General features: G+C 37.6%; 1 protein-coding gene and 1 long non-coding RNA gene across 2 annotated transcripts in view; one reads left to right on the forward strand and one right to left on the reverse strand.

Annotated features, from left to right (window-relative positions):
• Positions 1-23,550, forward strand: part of LOC134804940 (uncharacterized) — a 213,803-nt gene that overhangs the window by 144,464 nt on the left and 45,789 nt on the right. The window lies entirely within an intron of this gene.
• Positions 1-23,550, reverse strand: part of LOC134804735 (uncharacterized) — a 102,327-nt gene that overhangs the window by 3,219 nt on the left and 75,558 nt on the right. The window contains exons 10-15 of the mRNA XM_063777936.1: positions 14,523-14,571; positions 10,941-11,078; positions 6,721-6,873; positions 4,949-5,121; positions 1,519-1,722; positions 1,090-1,236 (exon numbers count right to left, since the gene is read on the reverse strand). Coding sequence (XP_063634006.1) covers positions 1,090-1,236; positions 1,519-1,722; positions 4,949-5,121; positions 6,721-6,873; positions 10,941-11,078; positions 14,523-14,571 — 864 coding nt within the window. The remainder of the gene's footprint in view (positions 1-1,089; positions 1,237-1,518; positions 1,723-4,948; positions 5,122-6,720; positions 6,874-10,940; positions 11,079-14,522; positions 14,572-23,550) is intronic.

Here is a 23,550-nt window from a genome sequence, read left to right on the forward strand (position 1 = left end):
TCGACAATAATGTACTATTTCTCAAAAATGGAAGGCAAAGTCGACTTTGCCGTTTAAAAAATAGGTCGCGAAGCGCGTAGTTTATGGTTAGTCAAAAATTAAAAAGTTAAAAACATTGCAGTCTCGATTTTGGGACTGCAATGTTGCATACAAATTCCATTATTTGTCGAGTTCCAAACTTTTTAAAACTTGAAATGGCCATATCAAATGAAGGCACAGGCCCATTAAACAGCCAAACAGATGATTAGTACCGCGACTATTTAGCTGTCTCAAATAGGTTGACGTATTTTCGGCAGAAAAATACACTTCTATTTTTTTATTAAAAAAATAAAAAGGCGGCAATGCTAATTTTTTCAATTGTTTCTACTTTTTTCTGTGAAAATATATACGTAAGAACGTTGCTTTTGTAAAATATTTCTATGATATTTATATTTCTTGCACCATTTTTGAGAAAAGCACTATATATGACTCGGCTGGAAGGCTACTTGCTGGCTTCGGATTCAATTAAACGGACTCCCAAGGTCGTCCGTTTAAAACGAATCCTCAGCCTGCAAGTAGCTACTTCCGAGCCTCGACAATAATGTACTATATGTTAATTATGAATGTGTATAAACATCTTAACCGATTTAGTTTTTTTGTGTGTAAAGGTTGCAGACGGTTATTTAACCTAGTTTAAGATTAAAACAGTCCACGCCTCTAATTAATAACGCCTTTTATGTCTTTTGTGGGTGTTAATTTACTATGTATTAGCAACACTTTCACCATCGTTGCAATTAATAGGTTGATGAGTTATGGTTTGGTTTGACCACGAACATGTTTTTTTCGTTTCCTGGATGAATTCGTTTAAAGTTTAGATGTGAACTGTAATCTAAATATTTTGCAGGGTATCCAGGGCCATATTTACGATTGTTTGTTTTGTTGATATATGTCAATACATATATCAATTTCATATGAGTCAAGCCAATGCTTGGCTTGACTCATATGAAATTATAACACTGATGAAGTCGCAAGCAGTTCCTAATAAATAATTTATTTGTAATGCAATACGAATTGTAAAACTTCACATTAAGTACTTGACAGAGAACATACCTCGGCCCGCACTATCCTTTCCATGACCTCGTATAACGTTTCGTCCAGCGTACATTTCTGAACACCTTCGAACCACTCGTTTCGATGTTCATTTGCCGTCTTGAGGGACACATCTAAGTTATTGTAAGTTTTTTCTGCAGCTAAATTCTGTAACAAGTAAATTAAAGTTTATTATATGAGGAGACCTTATTACAGACAACCAGCTGCAATACAGCCGCATTTCCATTCTTCACGCACTTTATTTTTGCTTAAAAAATGTGACCCGCTATTTCATAGTACAACAGCGCTTAAATATAAATGTTAGACTTTGACTCTCATTCGGTCCCATACAAACAGTTGATAATCACAACAAACCAGATCGATTGATATCATAAATGAAAACTTGTGCACTAGTCTATTCTGTCCTGTAGGCTGTAGGTATTAACTTACAATGACATCGAACTTGGCGTAGATGTCCTTGAGGCGGCCGTCGGCGTCGACGAGCGGCAGCGCGGACACGCGCCGGTTGACGAACTTGCTGAGCGCGTCGATGATGGACGTGTCCTCCGTCGCCGTCTCGATGTCTCGTAACGTGCCGATCTGCAACTCGCGCACCTTGCACTGCAGGTATGACGGTTTCGGCAACTCATTTATCTGCAAATAAATATATAGTAAGTACACGAACACTCCTAACTGTACATCGGTGGACCTTATTTCAACAGGCATAAGGTCCACCGATGTACGGTTAACAGTGTGGGCGATGGAATATATACTTTATTTCTCTACAAAGTAAAAAAAATCAACAACAGATTAATAATGAAAATAAAGGTAGCAACAGGCGGTCTTATCGCTGTAAGCGATCTCTTCCTAATAACCTTAGGGTAGCAAGATATAAAGAACAAAATGATTTAGAAACAGGTAGTGCACGAATAAATTAAGTACAGGAAAAACAAGGTAAGACGTACGTAATACAAAATGAAGCTACATTTTTTTACGATGCCTTTGGAAATCAGTTATTGGCCGAGCGAGGTAAAAGCGCGTGCGAAGCAGTGATTCAAGTTGGAAAAAAATGCTTTCGTATATCTTTCCGGCTGTTCTCTTCTACAGGTCGCATTTTTGTAAGCAGGTTTGATAACCATAATTATACTTAATGCATTTATTTTAATTTTTTTCTGGATTGTTTTCAAAATAGCACAAATACAGACTCGGGTCTCTACAACGCAGTGAGCCGCTAGCTCTAACGCCTAAACATAACTCAAGATTAGCTCAGCACTGTTAGTAATGGCGTTAAGATTGGTGTTGGTTTTAACTAACCCTTCGTATATCTAAGCACTGATCAGTGCGAATGCGTTTAAACGTATTGTCAGGGGGGTGTCACTGCGCAGTTTAGGTACATTTGGCCGGCGCGCCGCCCGGGCCGGTGTATGGCAGTGGGCTGCCGCTCGGCTCGCACGATAGTCGTGTCACGTGGCGCTCGCGCAAAATTAAAAAAAAATACACAATGGCTTCGAAACCTAAATCGCGATCTAATCCGTATAAAAGATATTGTTCTGTTTACGGATGTCTGAATAAACGGAAGAGCAAGGAAGCAGAAATAACATTTTTTTTAAATTCCGCACGATATTGAAAGGTGAATTTAAACTTTAAAACATAACATAAATACTAAGTACTTAATCAAATTCGATAACTTATTGATTCATTTTGTTTGCATAAAACTAAAGCGCTTTAGTCCAATTTAATATGATTATTGGTTGCCCAGAAACAATATTTTCAAATGAATACGGCTGTGGCAAACCTACTGCCGTAAGAATCAGACGTCTCTGGATAAAAAAAATATGTTTACAGAATCAACGTTTGTAATTCCTCCATATTTATCTTAAAAATAATAAACCAGTAGGTATAGGTACAAAAACTTGTCAAGTGATAACCCCGTGCCGACACTCACAGCTCGGTCATAAAACTGCGGCGCGCAAAGAAGATTCACGGTTCGTGCGCGGTTACGTAGGTATATAAGTTTCAATTTTGCGTGCAGGCGGCGAGTATAGGTATAATTTTATACCTAAATATGACTTTTGTGAAGGAGCGAATTTTCTGTACGGTAGTACTATTAGTTATTCTGTGCTATTGTATTAAACAATGGATTTAAATTCATGCGCACTGATCAGTGCTTAGACATACGAACAGTCAATGAATTTTATGTAAAATTAACACCTCCTTTAAGACTATTTCAGGCCATCAGGTCATCTTTATGCAAGTTATAATACATTCATTGGAAGGCGGAAAATCGTGCAGAATGGAGCCTTGGGTGCACAAAATAACGACCTCATGTGGTCGCGACCCTCACTCATGAGGAATCGAGGAAGAAGAATAAATTCATACATTTTTAGGCACACTTTTTTTTAAATCAACTCGTTTTAGTTACATGCTCGATAACGTGCTGATTATATTTTTCACCAGCGACTAATACCCGAGATATAGTACCTATAAATACCATTGTGTCGTTAACTCAAACAAGTAAACCTCAAAAATATTTTTTGATACACACTTTCATTGCCGACTGTATTTTCTCTCCTTTGCAAGTCTATCAAGTACTTCTCGAGACTTTTCAAGTGAGCCTAAACTCAATGTGTTTATGTTTTTCCATCGAAGAATTCCTTTGGCTACCTTCCGACTGCATCATCAGATCAGCTCTATGTTAGCATATTATTGCATTGTCATCGGAAATATGGAAGTATGCGAAATTTCAGATCAAACAGACACCCAGGGCAAGTGATTCAAATGTACGTTACAAGATTTGAAGGACCATATATACAAAGAGATATAGGTATATACGCAGTGAAGCTAAATAACAGTATGTAAAAAACCCAAAAGCCGTGCTCTCTCACAAAACAATACACCGAGATAAAAATAAGCTGACCTTTAGTAGTTTGTAACTTGATCCGTTATTGTAACGGTAACAATAATGAAAAAAACAAAAACAAACAATGAAAACACGTGAGACTTTTCGGTTAAGATTTTACTGTAAGCTAGACCGGTGAATTAGATCGTACGTCCTATTTCGATATATTTTCTTCTTAGGCCTCATGTTCTTTGTACTAAGGGCTTGTGTACAAACCACGCGAGGTACGATAGGGGGAGAGGGGGTCACGAAAAAATCACGATAGATCACGTTGCGGAGGGGGGGTATAAGGAAACCTCACGTGTATTTTTCTACAGTGAACGAAACTAAGAAAATAAAACCTACCACATGAGTAGATACTTTTTCTCGGTTTCGTTAAACATATGTAAATCTTCACTCTGCACTTCAAAATAGTGACTCTATTTAACGAAAACAGAAAAATAAACAAGATTTTCTATATACAATATATCTATTTATCTTAATTAGGTCGAATGAAAAAATTTCAAAAAAATACACGTGAGGTTGTGTGAGGGGAGGGGGGTAGCCAAAAACCTCACAAAATATCACCAACGGGGGAGGGGGGTCAAAAAGTAACCGAAAACACCTCGCGTGATTTGTGCACAAGCTATCTCGACTGTTAGAGTTGTTGAGTCACCCGAAGCCCCCTGAGGCGTTACAACAGTCGTGCTCGTCACATTAAACGCCAAAACAGTTAAATTGAGTCAGATACAATGCATGTTATGAGTGTTATGACGATACATGTATCCGCTGCCTTAAAATTAGTTTTTATTAGGTACTTAATTTAAACATAGTTGAAGTTGACGTCATCTTTTTTAATTTTCTTATTATTATAAGTAGTTAGGTTATGCCTACGTCCTATTGCTTCAGTGCCGAGGCGTCATGTCATAGTTGACATACTTTTTATTCGCGATCTATAACTGCTCTAAGGCGAGTCGAACACGGTATAGCTAGTTTACTTACGTAAAGGAAAAGGAATCTCAATATCCTCTTGTGTGTCAGTATGTAGAGCACGTTGCCAGTTTCGGGGTCGATGACCGGCAGCCTGTGGATGCGGTTGGAGATGAGGATGCGGATGGCGTCGTACAGCGACGAGTCGGGCCCGATCGACACCAGAGACGAACCTTTTAAAACCTCTGCAGACAAACAATTCACGTGACATTAATTCTGAATCTTGGACCTAAATGAGGCCGCGGGGAGTTATTCGCTGTTCTTTTATTTAGAGAAGTACAGTTTAATAAAAAAATACAAAATTCTCCTTATGGAAAATATTCGGAAACTTCATTCCTTTGGGGACGTTAAATCATACTTTATTTTTTGTGAAAATATAACCGAAACTTCCAGGAAAACCCAACTCAACAACTGTCATTTGAATGGGGTCTCAAAGCCATCATTGTTGAGTTTGTCTGCGACCACAATCGGCAGTCTCAATAGCAATACGTAAGTATTTTCCGCCAGTTGAGTACCCGTCTGTCTTGTCTGCCCCTCCACATTACCAGCTCGCTGCTTTAATACGAATTTTTGGAGCAATACTCATCCAAGCCTTAGGCATATATAAAATGATGCATTCTAGATCGTTTTACTGCCCATATATAAATACTGCGATCTTATATTATACACTCGAGCTACAAGTTTCCCGGAGAGCGAGGGATTTACATAGTGACACATACCAGGATAATATTGTTGTTATTACAAACAAACACAACTTTCATAACATCATACTTTAGACGATGTTTTTGATCCACAAATATTATGCATAATCTAAATATGGTCGAGTGAAGATAAGTGATGTGTTTAATATGAATCATTCCATTTTTTTCGCGTGTGGTGAAAAACACACATCTGTCAGTAGCCCTTATCGTTCGCGCGTCCAATGCGCATGTCTTATAGATGCGTGATAATCAGACATATAAGTTTTTGTGGCAAAATAAACTGATTGACAAAATTTTATATCGACACGTCTGTTATCGATGTTACCTTAACGTCATATTTACTTAGATATTTATTACATTTCATAAGAAGATAGCTACTGCGAAATACACAACATGTTCGATATCTTCTTCTCTTTTGATATATTGGTAGTTTTCTATTCTTTTGGCACTGTATACTGCAGTTTACGTTTAAATTTTTAAGTACTAAATATATGTAATAAATTAATTATGTACATACCGCTTTGTATTATTGAATTTCTCGGTAACTTACCTACAGCAAGTTGAATATCAAATATTAATGTATTTATGACTTATCGATAACAGATTTATCGATGTTTCATTTTCTCATACACTAGTTTTTGCCACAAAAACTTCTATTTCTGGTGATAATTATACTGTCAATACTGTGTCAATAAGATGTATTATCTTGACACTTACTACGATCAAATCAATTCAAATATAACTTTATCATTTGCATATTAGAGTTTAAAGTAATAAGTGTAATTACGTGTTTTTTTCCACGTAAAATTAATTTCTACACAACTGACTGAGTTTTATAAAAGCACTGAAATAACAAGAGTATAATATAATCAGACTATAGTGTCAACTGGGCCAATAGGGATCGCAATTGCTACATTCGGGATCCAGCGCGTTTTCTGTTGACGTTGGGTGTTATTCGTCGCTACAAATATTAGTGTAAAAACGTAAACTCCCAAAACCTACAAGTAAGCCAACAGCTTGCTAAATAAAATGGTTGGTGCTGGCAGAAGCTGGCTTCTTAAGGTAAAATGTGAAAGCGCTTACGTCTCCAGGTCTCGAGACGGTGCTCCTCGAGCTCCTCCATGGCCACGTCGGGGCTGGTGTAGTACATCTGCAGGATTTTAATGAAGTCCGTGATGGTCAGCATGCCGATGAACTTCTGCTTCTGCGAGTCCCACAGCGGTGCCGCGCGGACGCCTACAATACACACAATATTTTATTTATCACTAATTTATAATATCTCTATATCTACAGAACAATTATTGTACGAGTACGACGATTAAAAACATCATTTTAGGTAACAGTGTCAATGTATGAAGATTCATTATTTTCTTATCAGAAGTCTTGATGTGACGAATTCTAATATCGATCATAAGCCCGTCTAAGGTTTTTAAAGGTCGCCATGCTGGTTGCATCACAGCAAGCGTCTATAGGATTCTGAAACCGATTACCCAGGTGGCATGTTTGCAAAACGTGCACTGAGAGATAAATGTATTTGGGCGTAACAATAACACTTAAACGCTATACAGCCGTCTATAGGGCTTTGTTTGAAGTACAACTTTTTTATTGTCAAACTCTTATTGTTGTAAGAACAACGTTTTATAAATAACATTTTCACTTTGTTATTATTACAACGATTTATATGTTGTCGTTACAACAATATAAATTTTGTGCTAATGACAACGTTTAACCTAGTATTTGCCACAGATATGTTTTAACAATGAAATCTGACTAGCGCATACCTGAACCAGGAACTTGGGTTAAAGCATACGTATTTACAATCTCCACTTTAATTTTATTCGTGCTAAATAATGTATATACAAAAATGACACAAAATAACGTTAGACATACCACCTCAGTAAGAAACAATACGAAGGCAATTTGGAAAAGTGGAGAATGTATTCAGTACTTGAAATATTCTTAACACTACCGATATACGTTGATAGTTAACAGTTCTTGAACAGAACCTCATTTTAAGACATGAGAAGCCCCAACGTATAATATTGCTGACATGAAACGATAAACACCTTTATCCAAGTTAATTCGTATTGTTTCTTATGGAGGTTCGCTGTCCGTCGAGGCTCAACAACTGTATCAACATAAAAGAACGACAATTACATAACTGTTATGGGTTTCGCAACCATTCGCTTTGCATTTACGCAAATGCTTCGACCTTGGGCCGATTGGTATCCAATATATGATGATAATTGTAATGTAATACCTGACTGCAGTAACACTCACTTGACAATCGAACAGGTAAACTAGCGCGGAATTCGCTGAATCACATTCGCAATAGCAGCAGGCCTATACAATTTTTAAAAATATGATGTTGATGTGATATTAGTCTTTGTGCACCCAGCTCTTACTTATACACTGATGCGAGCAACATACACTTGGAATCAGAGGGATATAAAAACCGGACAAGTGCGAGTCGGACTCGCCCACCGAGGGTTCCGTACTTTTTAGTATTTGTTGTTATAGCGGCATCATCTCTGAAAATTTCAACTGCCTAGCTATCACGGTACATGAGATACAGCCTGGTGACAGACGGACGGACGGACAGCGGAGTCTTAGTAATAGGGTCCCGTTTTTACCCTTTGGGTACGGAACCCTAAAAAATACCGTGTCAATAAAAGTGGAATGTGTCTCCGGGAGGATTCGCAAAGCATATTGGGTATGGTTCAATAATGTCAAACATTTCTGATACTTAGCCTTTGTAAGGCCACGGACTGGCCGCAAGCGGCGCGTGGCGCGGCGAGCGGCAAATCAAGGCCACTCATACATTGCGCTCGACCATTTCATTCTTTGACATTGCGTTCATCGTTCATACATTTGAACGGACTTGTATGGCCGCGCGCCGCTGCATCCAGTCCGCAGCCTAATACCTACGAATAGGTAACTGTATGTATTAGCATTGAATTTTTAGCATGACATGTTTTACTTACATCGTTGAATTGTGTAAAGGGCATTTATTTGTGTGTTTATCACAAGTATTTGTTCCAGAGTTATGGATGTATTCTATGTATATAAGCATTTATGTAACTATATTAGCGACCCGCCCCGGCTTCGCACGGTTTAACAGATTATACACCTAAACCTTCCTCAAGAATCACTCTATTGATAGGTGAAAACCGCATGTAAGTCCGTTCAGTAGTTTTTGAGTTTCTCGCGAACATACAAACACACAAACAGACAGACGTGGTGGTGGACTTTGTTTTATAAGGTATAGTAACTATATCTATAATTATATTACATATATCGTCGTTTTAGACTAGTAGTACCCAGTGTAAGATTGTCATATATTCATCTATTTATTTATTACTGTAAATTTGTATTCTTAGTGTGTTCCACTGTGAAATTGAATCTATTGAAACCAATTTTGATGAATAATGTATGTATGTAACAATTCTAGGGGGAGCGGTACAAATAATACCTTACCCGTAGTAGTGTTAGAGTAGATAAACATAATACCTTCATATAAGCAAGACACTTTGTAAAGAACTGTATTTTTGCAGACACGAAGTACTCGTAGCTATCCATTACAAAAATGTCCTTGTGCCCCATTGTTTTATTAATCTTTTCAAGGATGTACGAAAATAAACTGCTGTCTGTCTTGTAGTGTATACGAGATAGACGAGTCTTTACACGCATAAGGAAGAATATTCGAGATCATGGTTAATAAAGCGTTATGGGATGCAGTCATCAATAAATATAGGCACACAGAGCCACGATTCAGTATGTAGAGACTACTAGACCGCGACTAAAAATAACATAAGTTTACCGTATTTTTAACCGACTTCAAAATTCTAAAAGAAAGAGGTTCTCAATTCTGTTATTATTTTTAATGTTTGTTACCGCGGAACTGCGTGAGTTCTCAACCGATTTATATTTTTCTTTTAAAGTATACACATACAAATTGGTCCCATTATTGTCATGAATGCATGAGGAATCGAGGAGAATTCAAATTATAGACATACGTACATGTAGGGATTTTTATATTTTCATCATCAAATCAAGCATTAAAATAAAAAAGTAACATTTGATTAAGCGGAACTGCTGATGAAGACCATAACGGAATACCTCAACGACAATTTTCCCTACAACCACTTTAACCCGGTGACCCGTATTCACTGCCCTGGGGTATATTTTCCCTACAACCACTTTAACCCGGTGACCCGTATTCACTGCCCTGGGGTATATTTTCCCTACAACCACTTTAACCCGGTGACCCGTATTCACTGCCCTGGGGTATATTTTCCCTACAACCACTTTAACCCGGTGACCCGTATTCACTGCCCTGGGGTATATTTTCCCTACAACCACTTTAACCCGGTGACCCGTATTCACTGCCCTGGGGTATATTTTCCCTACAACCACTTTAACCCGGTGACCCGTATTCACTGCCCTGGGGTATATTTTCCCTACAACCACTTTAACCCGGTGACCCGTATTCACTGCCCTGGGGTATATTTTCCCTACAACCACTTTAACCCGGTGACCCGTATTCACTGCCCTGGGGTATATTTTCCCTACAACCACTTTAACCCGGTGACCCGTATTCACTGCCCTGGGGTATATTTTCCCTACAACCACTTTAACCCGGTGACCCGTATTCACTGCCCTGGGGTATATTTTCCCTACAACCACTTTAACCCGGTGACCCGTATTCACTGCCCTGGGGTATATTTTCCCTACAACCACTTTAACCCGGTGACCCGTATTCACTGCCCTGGGGTATATTTTCCCTACAACCACTTTAACCCGGTGACCCGTATTCACTGCCCTGGGGTATAGCTTGATAATAGTTTCATAGTTCAATATTATTTCATAATTAATATACAGGAAAACCCAATTTTTCTAACCCGTTTGGTCTGGTTGTTTAAAACTAAAATAAATTATAATTACTCGCAATATTCAGCCGTTTCAGTAGGTATTCAAGCGTCATGCAATACGTAAATTCTAACATAATTACTTTCGCCGAGTTGCAGTTTAATTGGTGAGCGGTAGGTCAATTGAAAGAGTAATTTATTATTAGTAGGCATTCAATATTCCAGCATATTTCGAAACAGATTAACATACTATATGCATAGTTGTAAGGACATGTTACTCGTCAGTAAAATTTGTCAACCGTGTAGTGGTAAAAATAATCTTCACAAGTGCACAACGTCAATAATACATATATAAATATACAGATCATTTAGAATACTCCTGCTGCTGACTGTAGATGCGTAAATATTTACTTAATAATGATCGTGCGCACATACCGTTGTATACGAGTGCGAAGAATGCCTTCTTGACAAGCAGCTGAGTGTCGAAAACCACAAGCTTCGCGGATGTGGGGATGAGGTCGTAGCATTTGTGAAACTTGAAGAACTTCACGAAGATCTGAGACTCGTCCTCTTCTGAAAATTACAATATAAATAGATGTTAGTTCAGTGTATATCTTTATTGATAAAGTGCGTCCAGATATACGAAAACAGATGTACGAAATAAAATTATTGATTGATTGATTGATTGATATGGCTAAATCGCACCCCATTCACTCGAGTGGAGGCGCGCTTCACATCGTACGTACTACCATATGCACGGAGCAGTTAGCGATGCTTGCGCGGCGCATTCGCCAAATATGGACGCACCTACAAGTAAACCCTGGGGTTTATATTATTTGATTATATATACATATAGCTTGACGAGGAAAACATCTCATCTATTCAAGAATATTTATATGGGACATTTATTAATCCATTCAATTGTAAAACGTGACAGGAACTAATTTACAATCGATATTAAATACTATGTATGTATTGTATACTTATTACTCGTACAGTTAGGATCAAAAGTAGCAGATCAGATTTTTTTTAATTGGAAATCTCTTTTACTCGTTACTTAACAAAGAGAGATACATCGCGCTTGTAGAACAATTAGTTTGTAACAGATACTTTTCAACGCGCATTGTAGAGATATATTTATATGTATTAGGAAAAGTATTCCAGAATGTCAGATACTTTTGGCGCGCTGTTTCATCCGCTCCTATTGATGCTGACTGTATTATAGCAGTGGGAGACAATCCTCCTTTCGGGCAAACTCGGCTCCGCTCGGCTCACCATTGCTCCGAGCAATTATTATTAGGGTTGGCATCACTTGATGTCCTTTTGCGTGCACGACCACAGATACGATAATCACTTGAATTTTGACAACCCTAAATAGCCGAAAGGGATAGTGCCATACATTAGAAAGAGATAGCGCGATTCGTCCCTGAATCGCTATCAAACTTCGGTTTTGTAGGAAATGTCCTTTCTGTATGGTAGTACTATTATTTATTTTATTTTGTTCTGTGATTATAGTGGAAATTTTCTAAGATAACACATTTGACAGTTATGAATTGACCGTCATATATGTATATGAAATTAAGACCTACCGTTTAACCGTTAGCCTTAACGTTATCAAAGGCTGAATTCATAAATGTCAAATATGTATGTGATCTTAGGTTTCGCCGATTATATGTAAGTATTGAAAACCTTTAGGATAATTAAGTTATGGAATAAATAACCACCAATTGTTTTTGTTAATCTGTATTTACTGGTGAGAACCTGTAATTGGCTTTTTGTATCACATGTATAAAACCTATTACATGGGAATAGCTGTTGGATCTCCGAATAGTTAAATAAATAAATAACTGTAAAGTATAGGATTTGCACCATAGTTAAAGAACAACTCGCGTATAAACGTGAAACTGTCAGTGCCATTTTTAATAGATATATTTATATTTTCCCTTATGTGTGAAATTCCAATCACTCCGCATTCTTTCCATTCACTTATATTTGATAATCAATAAATTACTAAAGATACGCTAGTGGTCAATCAATAAAGTTGCTAAAGATAGCTAGTATAATAAAATAATCATAATAAGTTATCAACGTTTTTCTATTTTTTTACAGGTCAACCGATGCTCGTTTATACACCGGAACATCTTACGAATGACGCACATGATCTAAATACATATAGGCCATTGGACACGGCGAGTTTCTTGCCTTGAGCGCGGACGCGCCGCGCCGTCATGTCAAACAAAACATAACCGCACAAACGCACTCAAATCGTCCTCGCTGCATTTAGCACATTAGAGGGACATCAACATCTAAATGTAGACAGGTGGGTAGATAATATCTCTTATTATTTTAGTGCAGGAAAAGTTACAATTAGCTACAAAAAGAAGCATTTATGCAAACTGAAATCTTCATCACAACAAGACACAAACGAGGGAAATACGTCAAATCGATCGGGGCAACACTAGGCGTGCGGCGTGGGCGCCATAAACAAGCCGGCACCTTTCAGAAGCCAATCGGCTAGGAACGCCTTCCACGCGCGGCCGACCTCTTCGAACTCCTTGATGAGATCGATAGAGTAGACGGACTCTTCGCCGTCGCCGGCGGCGAGAGCGGGGTTGTCCGAGAAGTAGTGTAGACGCAGCATGCACGGGGCCGCGCATCGCCCGGTGCGGCCCGCCGCGCCTCCCACGGCTCACTGCTAATTATAAGCACAGAGGCGCGCCATGCCGCGGGTGCCGGGAGACGCGCGACGAACTTGACACCGCTGGCGCTGCCACCGCACCGTCACTGCCTCGCCACCGCCACGCCGCCGCACCAAGGTGTAGGTGTAAGGTGTGCGGTGGACGGCGCTCAAGCGTTGCTTGATTTTACTACGCCGGTGACACGTTACATGTGGTGCAACTAATTACTTTTTTACCAAATAATAAAAATTAGGTACCTACATCAAACGGTCTTTGAGAAAAACGCATTTAAACGATCTGCAAGACCGAAGTGATCCCATAAGAGCACCGCGAACAGTTTTATGCGGTGCTCTAAAAATTGCCTTACGACAGGCGAAGGAAATTGCAAGGCACTTTCTAACTAAATAGGAGTGTTCTGAAACACCCCTAGTTGATGGTGTAGGTAGGTCATTTTCATATGGAGAGATATCAATTAGGTACGTTCGTACCAAAATGAAAGAAAAAGAGGGGGGGATTGGATTGATGAACAATTTTATTATTTTTCTTATATTACCTGACCGTGAACATTTTTGATTTTTAAGGGCTGATGTGTAGGTAATTAATTAGGACCTAATTATTAATGTTGACTGCTATGAAGTCAAAAAGTGATCATTGTCGATTTTCAAACAAGTTCATAAACAAACATAATTGTCAGCCGCATTTCGAGGGAAGCCAGTGCTGTTAAACAGATGTAAATCGACAGATAGTTAGACATACTCTTTGACTAACCACAGTTTGAAACTTGTATACATGTGAGACATATAGGGTATTTTCCTACTAGTCAAATCAGTTACTTTTTTAGAACTGTCAAAACGATTTGCTAATATGGAATTAATATGAAACATTACATCGTGACAACACGGTCAACTCGCCTACTTTTTATATTTCTATCCGATTTATTAAATAGAACTTGTGTTTAAAAATAACTCCTATCTGTGTTTTTCTGGTGCTTTATTTCATGCATGGTGTAAAATAATTTATTTTAAATACAGTATAATATTAACCTTACAGTATGCAAAATTATAGTTATGTGTCACATAATTAAGGCTTTAGAATTTTGTGCAATGATTTATTAACATCGGATTCGAACTCCCCTGACGGATCGGCTCTCAAACTAACTCGTCCATATATTACTCTCTTTCTAGGCTCTTCAACAATGTATCATTAATTAATTTACATATTTCCTCGAGCTAATAGTCAGCTCACTAACATTTACAGACGATCTGTTCATTGAAAAGCATGTATTCCATTCCTCCCTCATTCTCATGACATAAAATAGTACTTAATTGCGAATACTTACCTAAGTCTGAAAGACTGACTTTTTCCAAAAACGGATCTGCGACTGGTAGCTGTAACAAAAAAATTGTGGTTTTAAGCAAATAAATATATAAGCGCCCAGAATTAAGGTATAGCTTAGCTACTCGGCTTAATTTGTAGTTTGTAGTCATGTCATAGAGAAATATAGTAAGAATAGTGTGCTCACTCCATACATCAGTTTTGATATCAAAACGATTATTATTTTCGCAGTCAACATCTAGCATCGAGTAGCGGAATTATCAGTACCGCTACTTGATACTAGAATTCTCTAGTGTCGCGACTCACGAAAATTGTACTGAACAACAATTTACAACTAATATTAAAAGCAGAAGGAGTTGAAAATAGAGTTCCAGTTAATCCGTTTATAATATTAACTGAAAATTGTTGAGCATTAGACTTTTCGGTCGTCGGAACATCTATTGTCAAGTAGCAGTACTGATAATTCCGGTACTCGATGCTAGATGTCGACTACGAAAATAATAGTCGTTTTGTTACTAAAACTGATGTATGGAGTGAGCACTCTATGTATTTTTAGGGTTCCGTAGCCAAATGGCAAAAAACGGTACCCTTATGGATTCGTCATGTCTGTCTGTCTGTCCGTCCGTATGTCACAGCCACTTTTTTCCGAAACTATAAGAACTATACTGTTGAAACTTGGGAAGTAGATGTATTATGTGAACCGCATTAAGATTTTCACACAAAAACTTTTTTCTAAATTGAATAGTTTGCGCGAGAGACACTTCCAGAGTGGTAAAAGGTGTCGTCGTCGTCTCCTGTAACTTCTACAATAAGATAATGATAAAAAAAAAAAAAACCACCGAAAATTGGTTTGAACGAGATCTAGTAAGTAGTTTTTTTTAATACGTCATAAATCGTAAACCGCAATTTTATTATGTTACTTGCTGCTACGGAACCCTTCATGGGCGAGTCCGACTCGCACTTGGCCGCTTTATTTCCTCTATGGTCATGCCAAGCAGTTCTGTTACTTCTGTAGTTCAGTTGTTAGAACCGTACGGGTAAGCGAATGGGGACATTCGTAACTAATACATACACGGTGTAACATGAGGAAACCGAACAATTTTAACAGCGTATATCTGATCATATTTAGAGACAAAAATGTCCTATAACCTTTTTTGAAATTCACCTAATTTCAGAGATAATATTAATTAAAAAAAAAAACAAGTTTTTATTGTTACATAATGTAAAAGGCCTTTTTGATGGTGATGTTGCTGCTATGAGACGTAGTCTAAATATCCTTATTGATAGATTTCAAAAAGTGACAAGTAAGGTAAGTACCCCTATTAACGAGGGGGTTAAGCAAGTTTTCGAAAAAGAGCCAAAAATTAAGCATAAACCGACGGTGTATGAACCAAGACATATTTTTTTATGTTAGTTTGTTAATTAAAGTTTATATTATTTTAGTTTCTGGCCTTGTTTTAGAAAAATATAAAGGAAAAAATAATTATCAAAACCAAAATGTCGAAATCGCCTATTACCGTGGTAATGGACCACTGTTACCCAAATACCGCGGATGTGGGTTCCTTTTTACGAGGGTGGATAACCCGTCGCATTTTTAGTTCCATAATTATGATAAATATTATTTATTTGACAATAATGGATAAAAAATGGTATAGGTAATCAGTACAGTACGCTTTTCATATTATAAGACTTAATTCATGAATTTAAAATAAAAATAGTTGGTTCCTTTAACGCTAAAAACATCGTGGGCTACCCTTTACGAGCAAGTGTGATGCTGTCGAAATTCTTGTTTAATTTATTACCTATCTACGTTAAATAAAGAGGTACTTAATTATTTCAACCGGACGTGAAGGGCAAGTTGCTCCAAAAAGTTTAAGCTACCTAAAGTAAAAGTAAAGTACCACAGGGATCTCATTTAGGCCCTTTACTGTTTACACTTTTTATTAATGACATAGATAAATATATTAAAAATTCGAAAGTGCTGCTCTACGCAGACGATACAAAAATTTATAAGATAATTCATTCTATTGAAGATTATTATTTGCTCCAAGATGACTTAAAAAATCTAGAGACATTTTGTACCCAAAATAAGTTATTTTTAAACTTGAATAAATGTTATGTTATAAGTTTTTCTAAGAAAAAAAATAATCTTAATTATAATTTCACATTAGGCAACAATCGTCTGAGTAGAGTAACACAAATTCGCGATCTTGGAGTTATTATGGACTCAAAACTATCGTTTATACCTCATCTAGACTCGGTTATAAAAAAGGCGTACAAACAACTAGGTTTCATTTTACGATTAGGAAAGCCATTTAAAAATAGTGTCACTTACAAAATCCTTTTTAACAGTTTTGTCCGCAGCCACCTCGAATTTGCCTGCGCAGTTTGGAAACCCTACCATAATGTTCATAGTGATAGAGTGGAGCGAGTACAAAAGAAGTTTGTTAGAACCCTCGATTTTAGAACTGGTCATACTCACCTTAACTATAATGAATCTCTGACACATCATAAACTCCAAACTCTTGCTAGTCGACGAGACTGTGTAGACTCTGTCCTGCTTTTCAAAATATTGAATAATGTGTTAGATGTCCCCTCACTACTACATCAAATACATTTGAGAGTTCCTCATAGACGTCAGCGCCAATGTCAGAAGAAAAAAATGTTTTCCATTCCCTATAGTAGAACATGCTATGTAAAAAATGTATTTATGAGACGTGTTTGTAAACTTTTTAACGAAAATGAAAAACTTTATAGTTTAGATTTGTTTAACTGTTCCATAAATTCACTAAAACGTGCTTTTCGGTAATTAGTTAAGTATGTAATTTTTCATTACTTATGTCTCTTTCCGGTAATTTAATCAATACCCATTAATTTCACTCCGACTCTCGTGACTATACCTATATGTTCAAACTAATCTAGTACCTTATGTTTATGTTACTTTATTTTACAGACTGCAATTTTTATATACATATAATAAGGAAACTCCAGGTCTTAATTTAAGAAATATTTTTGTAAACCTATTTGTAAACGACTGTTTGTTTCTTCTTAAATAAATAAATAAATAAAAGTAAAAAAGCCTATCATAAAACACATTACAATTTAAAATATTACATTAAACTTAAAAATATTGTACTGTAATTTTTGGAGTATAAAACTTTTTTTAAATATAACTAAAATCTAAAACACGTACTATATTATTTAAAGTGTTTCACTATATAATGTTTATTTACAAATTCTACTTCTATTAAACACGTTTGTTTATGAAAGTCGCCTGAGCGGCGTAGGCCTCCCCCGTATCTCTCCAATCCTCTCTGTCCATAGCCCGTCTCCTCCATGTTGGTCCACATACTTCGCGGAACACGTCTTCCCAACGCTTCCTGAGTCTACCTCTTTTCCTGTGGCCGTTACGAGGTGTCCAGTCTGTCACTGTTTTAGTCCACCTGCCATCATTTATGCAACAGATAGATAGTTAATTTAAGCTACCTATCACAATTATATTCTACACAATATATACAAGATCTGTGTAAGTTAATGTTAATGTTGTATGTTTGTGTGTCTATTATGTTATTAAAATAACATAAAATATATTTTTCTACTATCTTCTCTATCTATATTTATTTTATGTTTGCTGCCTTAGAAAAAATATTGTGTGCAACGGTACATAATTAGGTTTTAAGAACAATTATTATGTAAGTACCTGGTATACAAAAGACTATCAAAAGTATTAGGTATTTTAAGAACCTATTAATTTCGAAGTCATGAAAGTTTTGGGTGGGTCTGTATTAGGTTCTCATACAGCTTATTACCGAGTCTTTTCTAACCATCGTTAAACGGTTCAATTCAAATAATTTTAAAACTCATTTACGACCAATAAAAATGAATAGTTATCTTGTATTTTTTTAATACAATAAATATGGATGGTTCCAAATATTACAAAACAATGGTAAAAATAAATTTTATAACCATACTTATGTTTTTATATCAATACTTGAACGAGTTTCTCATATAAGGGTTTCTAAGAAAACGTCTGAGAAGGTGTCTAAAATTGTCATCAAAATTAAGAGTTATTGAATAGATTTCATACCACGTTAATAGCTCTTTAGCTTTATAGGTGGTTGAATATTTGACTAACATCAAAAGTCAAGTAAATGTGCATTTATATATGAATATAAGATCGCCCGAATCTAAAATGCCGTTTCCGTTATTACCGAGGTATACCTCGAAATTAGGTATCACACAAAGAAAATGGAACCTAACACCGAGGTTTTTAATTTCCTATTTTTTTCCAATTGCCGAGCAAATATCACAAATAAAGTATTTGGGAACCATAAAGATAATAACTAAGAATCAATCTCAAGTCTTAGTCTTTCCATAATATTTACCATTATTACGCTAATCACTAAATATAATACGCGTTTACTTACTTGAGGTGTTGCGTGTTAGTATGGAGCAACCAAATCTTGCGCTCCTGATGCGTTAGTTTAGTATTTTCGACTTTTTTGCGTGATGTTTTCGTAGCAATGTTATACTTATTCGATAGTCAAACGATAAGGCTTTATTTCTGTGTTCTTAGATTCTAAGAAAGTTAATAAGCTTTCTTATTAAACGCTATTTTGTATATACCGCGGTAATGAATGCCAATTTTAATGGGGTCGTTAATAGGGGTACTTACCTTAACACTTTGCAGAAAGTAGGTTTTACGAAAAAAATATGTAAAAATCAATTTTAAGTGACAAGTTTACCAATAACATTTATTTTTTATGTGCAAATACATTAAAAAAAATTGAAAAAACAAAACAAAAAAAAATGTTTTTTTGGTGAAATAGACCTAAACTCATATTACATTTTATTCTTTTTATGACCTCAGAAATGCGTGGTTAAAATTATTCGGTTTCCTCATGTTACACCGTGTATAAACATATAGTCGAGGGTGGAAGCCCTAAACGACGGCGTTGCATGAACAAAAGATTTCCTTTGGCAGGATTAGTCCTTAGGACCCAAGGATGGATTTAAGAGCGCTCTTACAAGAAAAGTCGAAATAATGCAAAATTGATGATACTAGTCGACGAAATTCAGGACTTTGCGCTCATTATTAGAAACAATGAGTACTTGTTCCAGTAAAAGCATCTTCTTATCTTTATAAATATCGTTGTAAATATTAGAAAAAGGAGTTATTAAATTAGTAATGATTTTTTTTCTGATGGTCGTTTCCGAAAAACCCCGTGAAGCACTGAATGGCGAGCTCTTATTTGGAAATGTTGAGAATTTTACTCTGCTAAACCTGGCTATTTTGTATTACTAATACCCTGTACTTTAGGCATATCAAACTATATTTTTCCTACATACCTTTGAGAAAGAGAAAATCAAAGTAAAACGAACTCGATTTTCTCTCCGAAACAAGTGTCAATTCCTACGAAAATCTACTTAATATCGAAGTCATTTTCATACTCAAGCAATCTGCAACGTTTGCTTATACTGTTGGTATACATTAGTGTTTATGAAATTCTACTATAATTTTTTGGCAATTTTTTGAAAACTACTCTATATTACCGATGACGCGCGCTGCGCCAGCTCAGTGCCGCGGCAGAGCTTGTAGAGGCAGGACGTGTGTCGGTCGGCTCCGCACATTTTCAACGGCGACGACGAGGTTTTTTATCATTGTGTGCGGCGGGCGCCGTGTAAAACGCTATACTGTGTGCGTGTAAACCGCAACGAGAGACTTTGATCCTAGCACCGTTTTTATAGTATTACAATTTATAATGGTACAGTTTAATAAACTACCGGACAGGATTAAAAATATTTGAAACGACCTGACATTCTATATGTATTTATTTGACTCAAGATAGTACTCAGGGTCTGATGATGGAGCCGGAAGGTGGTCACCGGTACCAATCAGCCATGCAACTAAACCACTTCGTGTTTAGGCTCGTTTTATTCATCTCAACAAGATCTTTGACACAAGATAGTACTCAGGGTCTGATGATGGAGCCGGAAGGTGGTCACCGGTACCAATCAACCATGCAACTAAACCACTTCGTGTTTGGGCTCGTTTGATTCGGCTCAACAAGATCTTTGACTTAAGATAGTACTCAGGGTCTGATGATGGAGCCGGAAGGTGGTCACCAGTACCAATCAACAATGCAACTAAACCACTTCGTGTTTAGGCTCGTTTTATTCGTCTCAACAAGATCTTTGACTTAAGATAGTACTCAGGGTCTGATGATGGAGCCGGAAGGTGGTCACCGGTACCAATCAACCATGCAACTAAACCACTTCGTGTTTGGGCTCGTTTGATTCGTCTCAACAAGATCTTTGGCACAAGATAATACTCAGGGTCTGATGATGGAGCCGGAAGGTGGTCACCGGTACCAATCAACCATGCAACTAAACCACTTCGTGTTTAGGCTCGTTTGATTCGTCTCAACAAGATCTTTGACACAAGATAGTACTCAGGGTCTGATGATGGAGCCGGCAGGTGGTCACCGGTACCAATCAACCATGCCACTAAACCACTTCGTGTTTAGGCTCGTTTTATTCGTTTCTATAAGATCTTTGACACAAGATAGTACTCAGGGTCTGATGTTGGAGCCGGAAGGTGGTCACCGGTACCAATCAACCATGCAACTAAACCACTTCGTGTTTAGGCTCGTTTGATTCGTCTCAACAAGACCTTGGACACAAGATAGTACTCAGGATCTGATGATGGAGCTGGAAGGTGGCCACGGGTACCAGTCTACCGTGTAACTGAACCACTTCGTGTTTGGGCTCGTTTGATTTGTCGCAACAAGATCTTTGACACAAGGTAGTACTGAGGGTCTGATGATGGATCCGGAAGGTGGTGACCGGTACCAATCAACCATGCAACTAAACTACTTCGTGTTTGGCTTCGTTCGATTCGTCGCAACAAGATCTTTGACACAAGTTAGTACTCAGGGTCTGATGATGGAGCTGGACTGTGGCCACGGGTACCAGTCTACCATGTAACTGAACCACTTCGTGTTTGGGCTCGTTTGATTTGTCGCAACAAGATCTTTGACACAAGGTAGTACTTAGGGTCTGATGATGGATCCGGAAGGTGGTCACCGGTACCAATCAACCATGCAACTAAACCACTTCGTGTTTGGCTTCGTTCGATTCGTCGCAACAAGATCTTTGACACAAGTTAGTACTCAGGGTCTGATGATGGAGCTGGACTGTGGCCACGGGTACCAGTCTACCATGTAACTGAACCACTTCGTGTTTGGGCTCGTTTGATTCGTCGCAATAAGATGTTTGACACAAGATACTACTCAGGGTCTGATGATGGAGCTGATGATGACAGACAGGTACCCGTCGCCACCTTCGCGCTCCATCATCAGACCCTGAGTACTACCTTGTGTCAAAGATCTTGTTGAGATGAATAAAACGTGCCTAAACACGAAATGGTTTAGTTGCATGGTTGATTGGTACCGGTGACCACCTTCCGGCTCCAACATCAGACCCTGAGTACTATCTTGTGTCAAAGATCTTGTTGAAACGAATAAAACGAGCCTAAACACGAAATGGTTTAGTTGCATGGTTGATTGGTACCGGTGACCACCTTCCAGCTCCATCATCAGACTCTGAGTATCACCTAGTGTCAAAGATCTTGTTGAGACGAATCAAACGATCCTAAACACGATGTGGTTTAGTTGCAGGGTTGATTGGTAATGGTACCTTCCAGCTCCATCATCAGACCCTGAGTACTGTCTTGTGTCAAAGATCTTGTTGAGACGAATCAAACGAGCCCAAACACGAAGTTGTTTAATTACATGATAGACTGGTACCCGTGGCCACCTTCAAGCTCCATCATCAGACCCTGTGTATCTTCAGTGTCAAAGATCTTGTTGAGACGAATCAAACGAGCCTAATCATGTTACTACATGGTTGATTGGTATCCGTTACCACCTTAATCATCATCAGATCCTCAGTACCAGTTCGTTTTTAAACCCTCGTTGATACAAACTTTACAACCTATAGGTACCAAATGCAATGACGAAACATGTAAATAAGCGAGTAGGTACCTATAATTTATTTCGAGTAATATACCTTCATAAGTACAAGTATGGGGCTATTCATAAATTACGTCGTTTCAAATGGGAGGAGTGGGGGGGTCTGGACATCGGATGATGGTAACATGACGTAGGAGGAAACAGATTCATCCGAAGCTTGATTTTTGGATGATTTGAGGGGTGGGGGGGGTCAAAAATCGTCAAAAATAGATGACGTAATTTATGAACAGCCCCTATGTACATTTGCACTGCATTTAGTATTTTCGTACTTACCAAATAACAGTTTTAGAACTTTAAAAGTTAAGTACAGTTAGTGTTGTTATGGTTGATTTCAATATGCTTCGCGAAGGATCAAGAATGTTTAATCCATCATTGTAGTGCGAGTGTGGTAGAAGGGATCGGCGTACTGAGCTCGCACGGCCTGCCGCAGCGCGTAAAATACCTAAACTCGCTCAACGCCGAAATGTAATAGCGCTCTTAAGAAGTGGAGCCACCGAGATTTTTGATGTTAATTTTTAAAGGGGGGGGGGGGCTCTCAACTTTATCTTGATATCTATATCATTTTAGTTACTAGGCCAAGTTTGGTATCGTTTTTGAATAAATCGGGGATGCCAAATTCATTTATGATATAATTCCGGCACCATTCCGAAGTAAAAACACATAAAATATGAAAAAAATACATTTTTTTTTATTCCTCTTCACGCTCAAACTGCTGAACCAATTTAGTTGAAATTTGGTATAGAGATGGTTTGAGTCCCAGGGAAGAACATAGGAAACTTTTAATCTGAAAAATAATCCCTAAAGTGTGTAAAAAGGGAGGTGGAAATTTGTATGGGGATTCAATAACCGCTGAACCAATTTAGATAAAATTTGGTATAGAGATAGTTTAAGTCCCGGGGAAGAACATAGGATAGTTTTTATTCCAAAAATAATCCCTTAAAAATGAAAGGTAAGGTGTAGGATTGTATGGGAAATCAATAAACGCTGAACCGATTTGGA

The sequence above is a fragment of the Cydia splendana genome, chromosome Z (genome assembly GCF_910591565.1).
Source record: "Cydia splendana chromosome Z, ilCydSple1.2, whole genome shotgun sequence".
NCBI classification, from domain to species: domain Eukaryota; kingdom Metazoa; phylum Arthropoda; class Insecta; order Lepidoptera; family Tortricidae; genus Cydia; species Cydia splendana.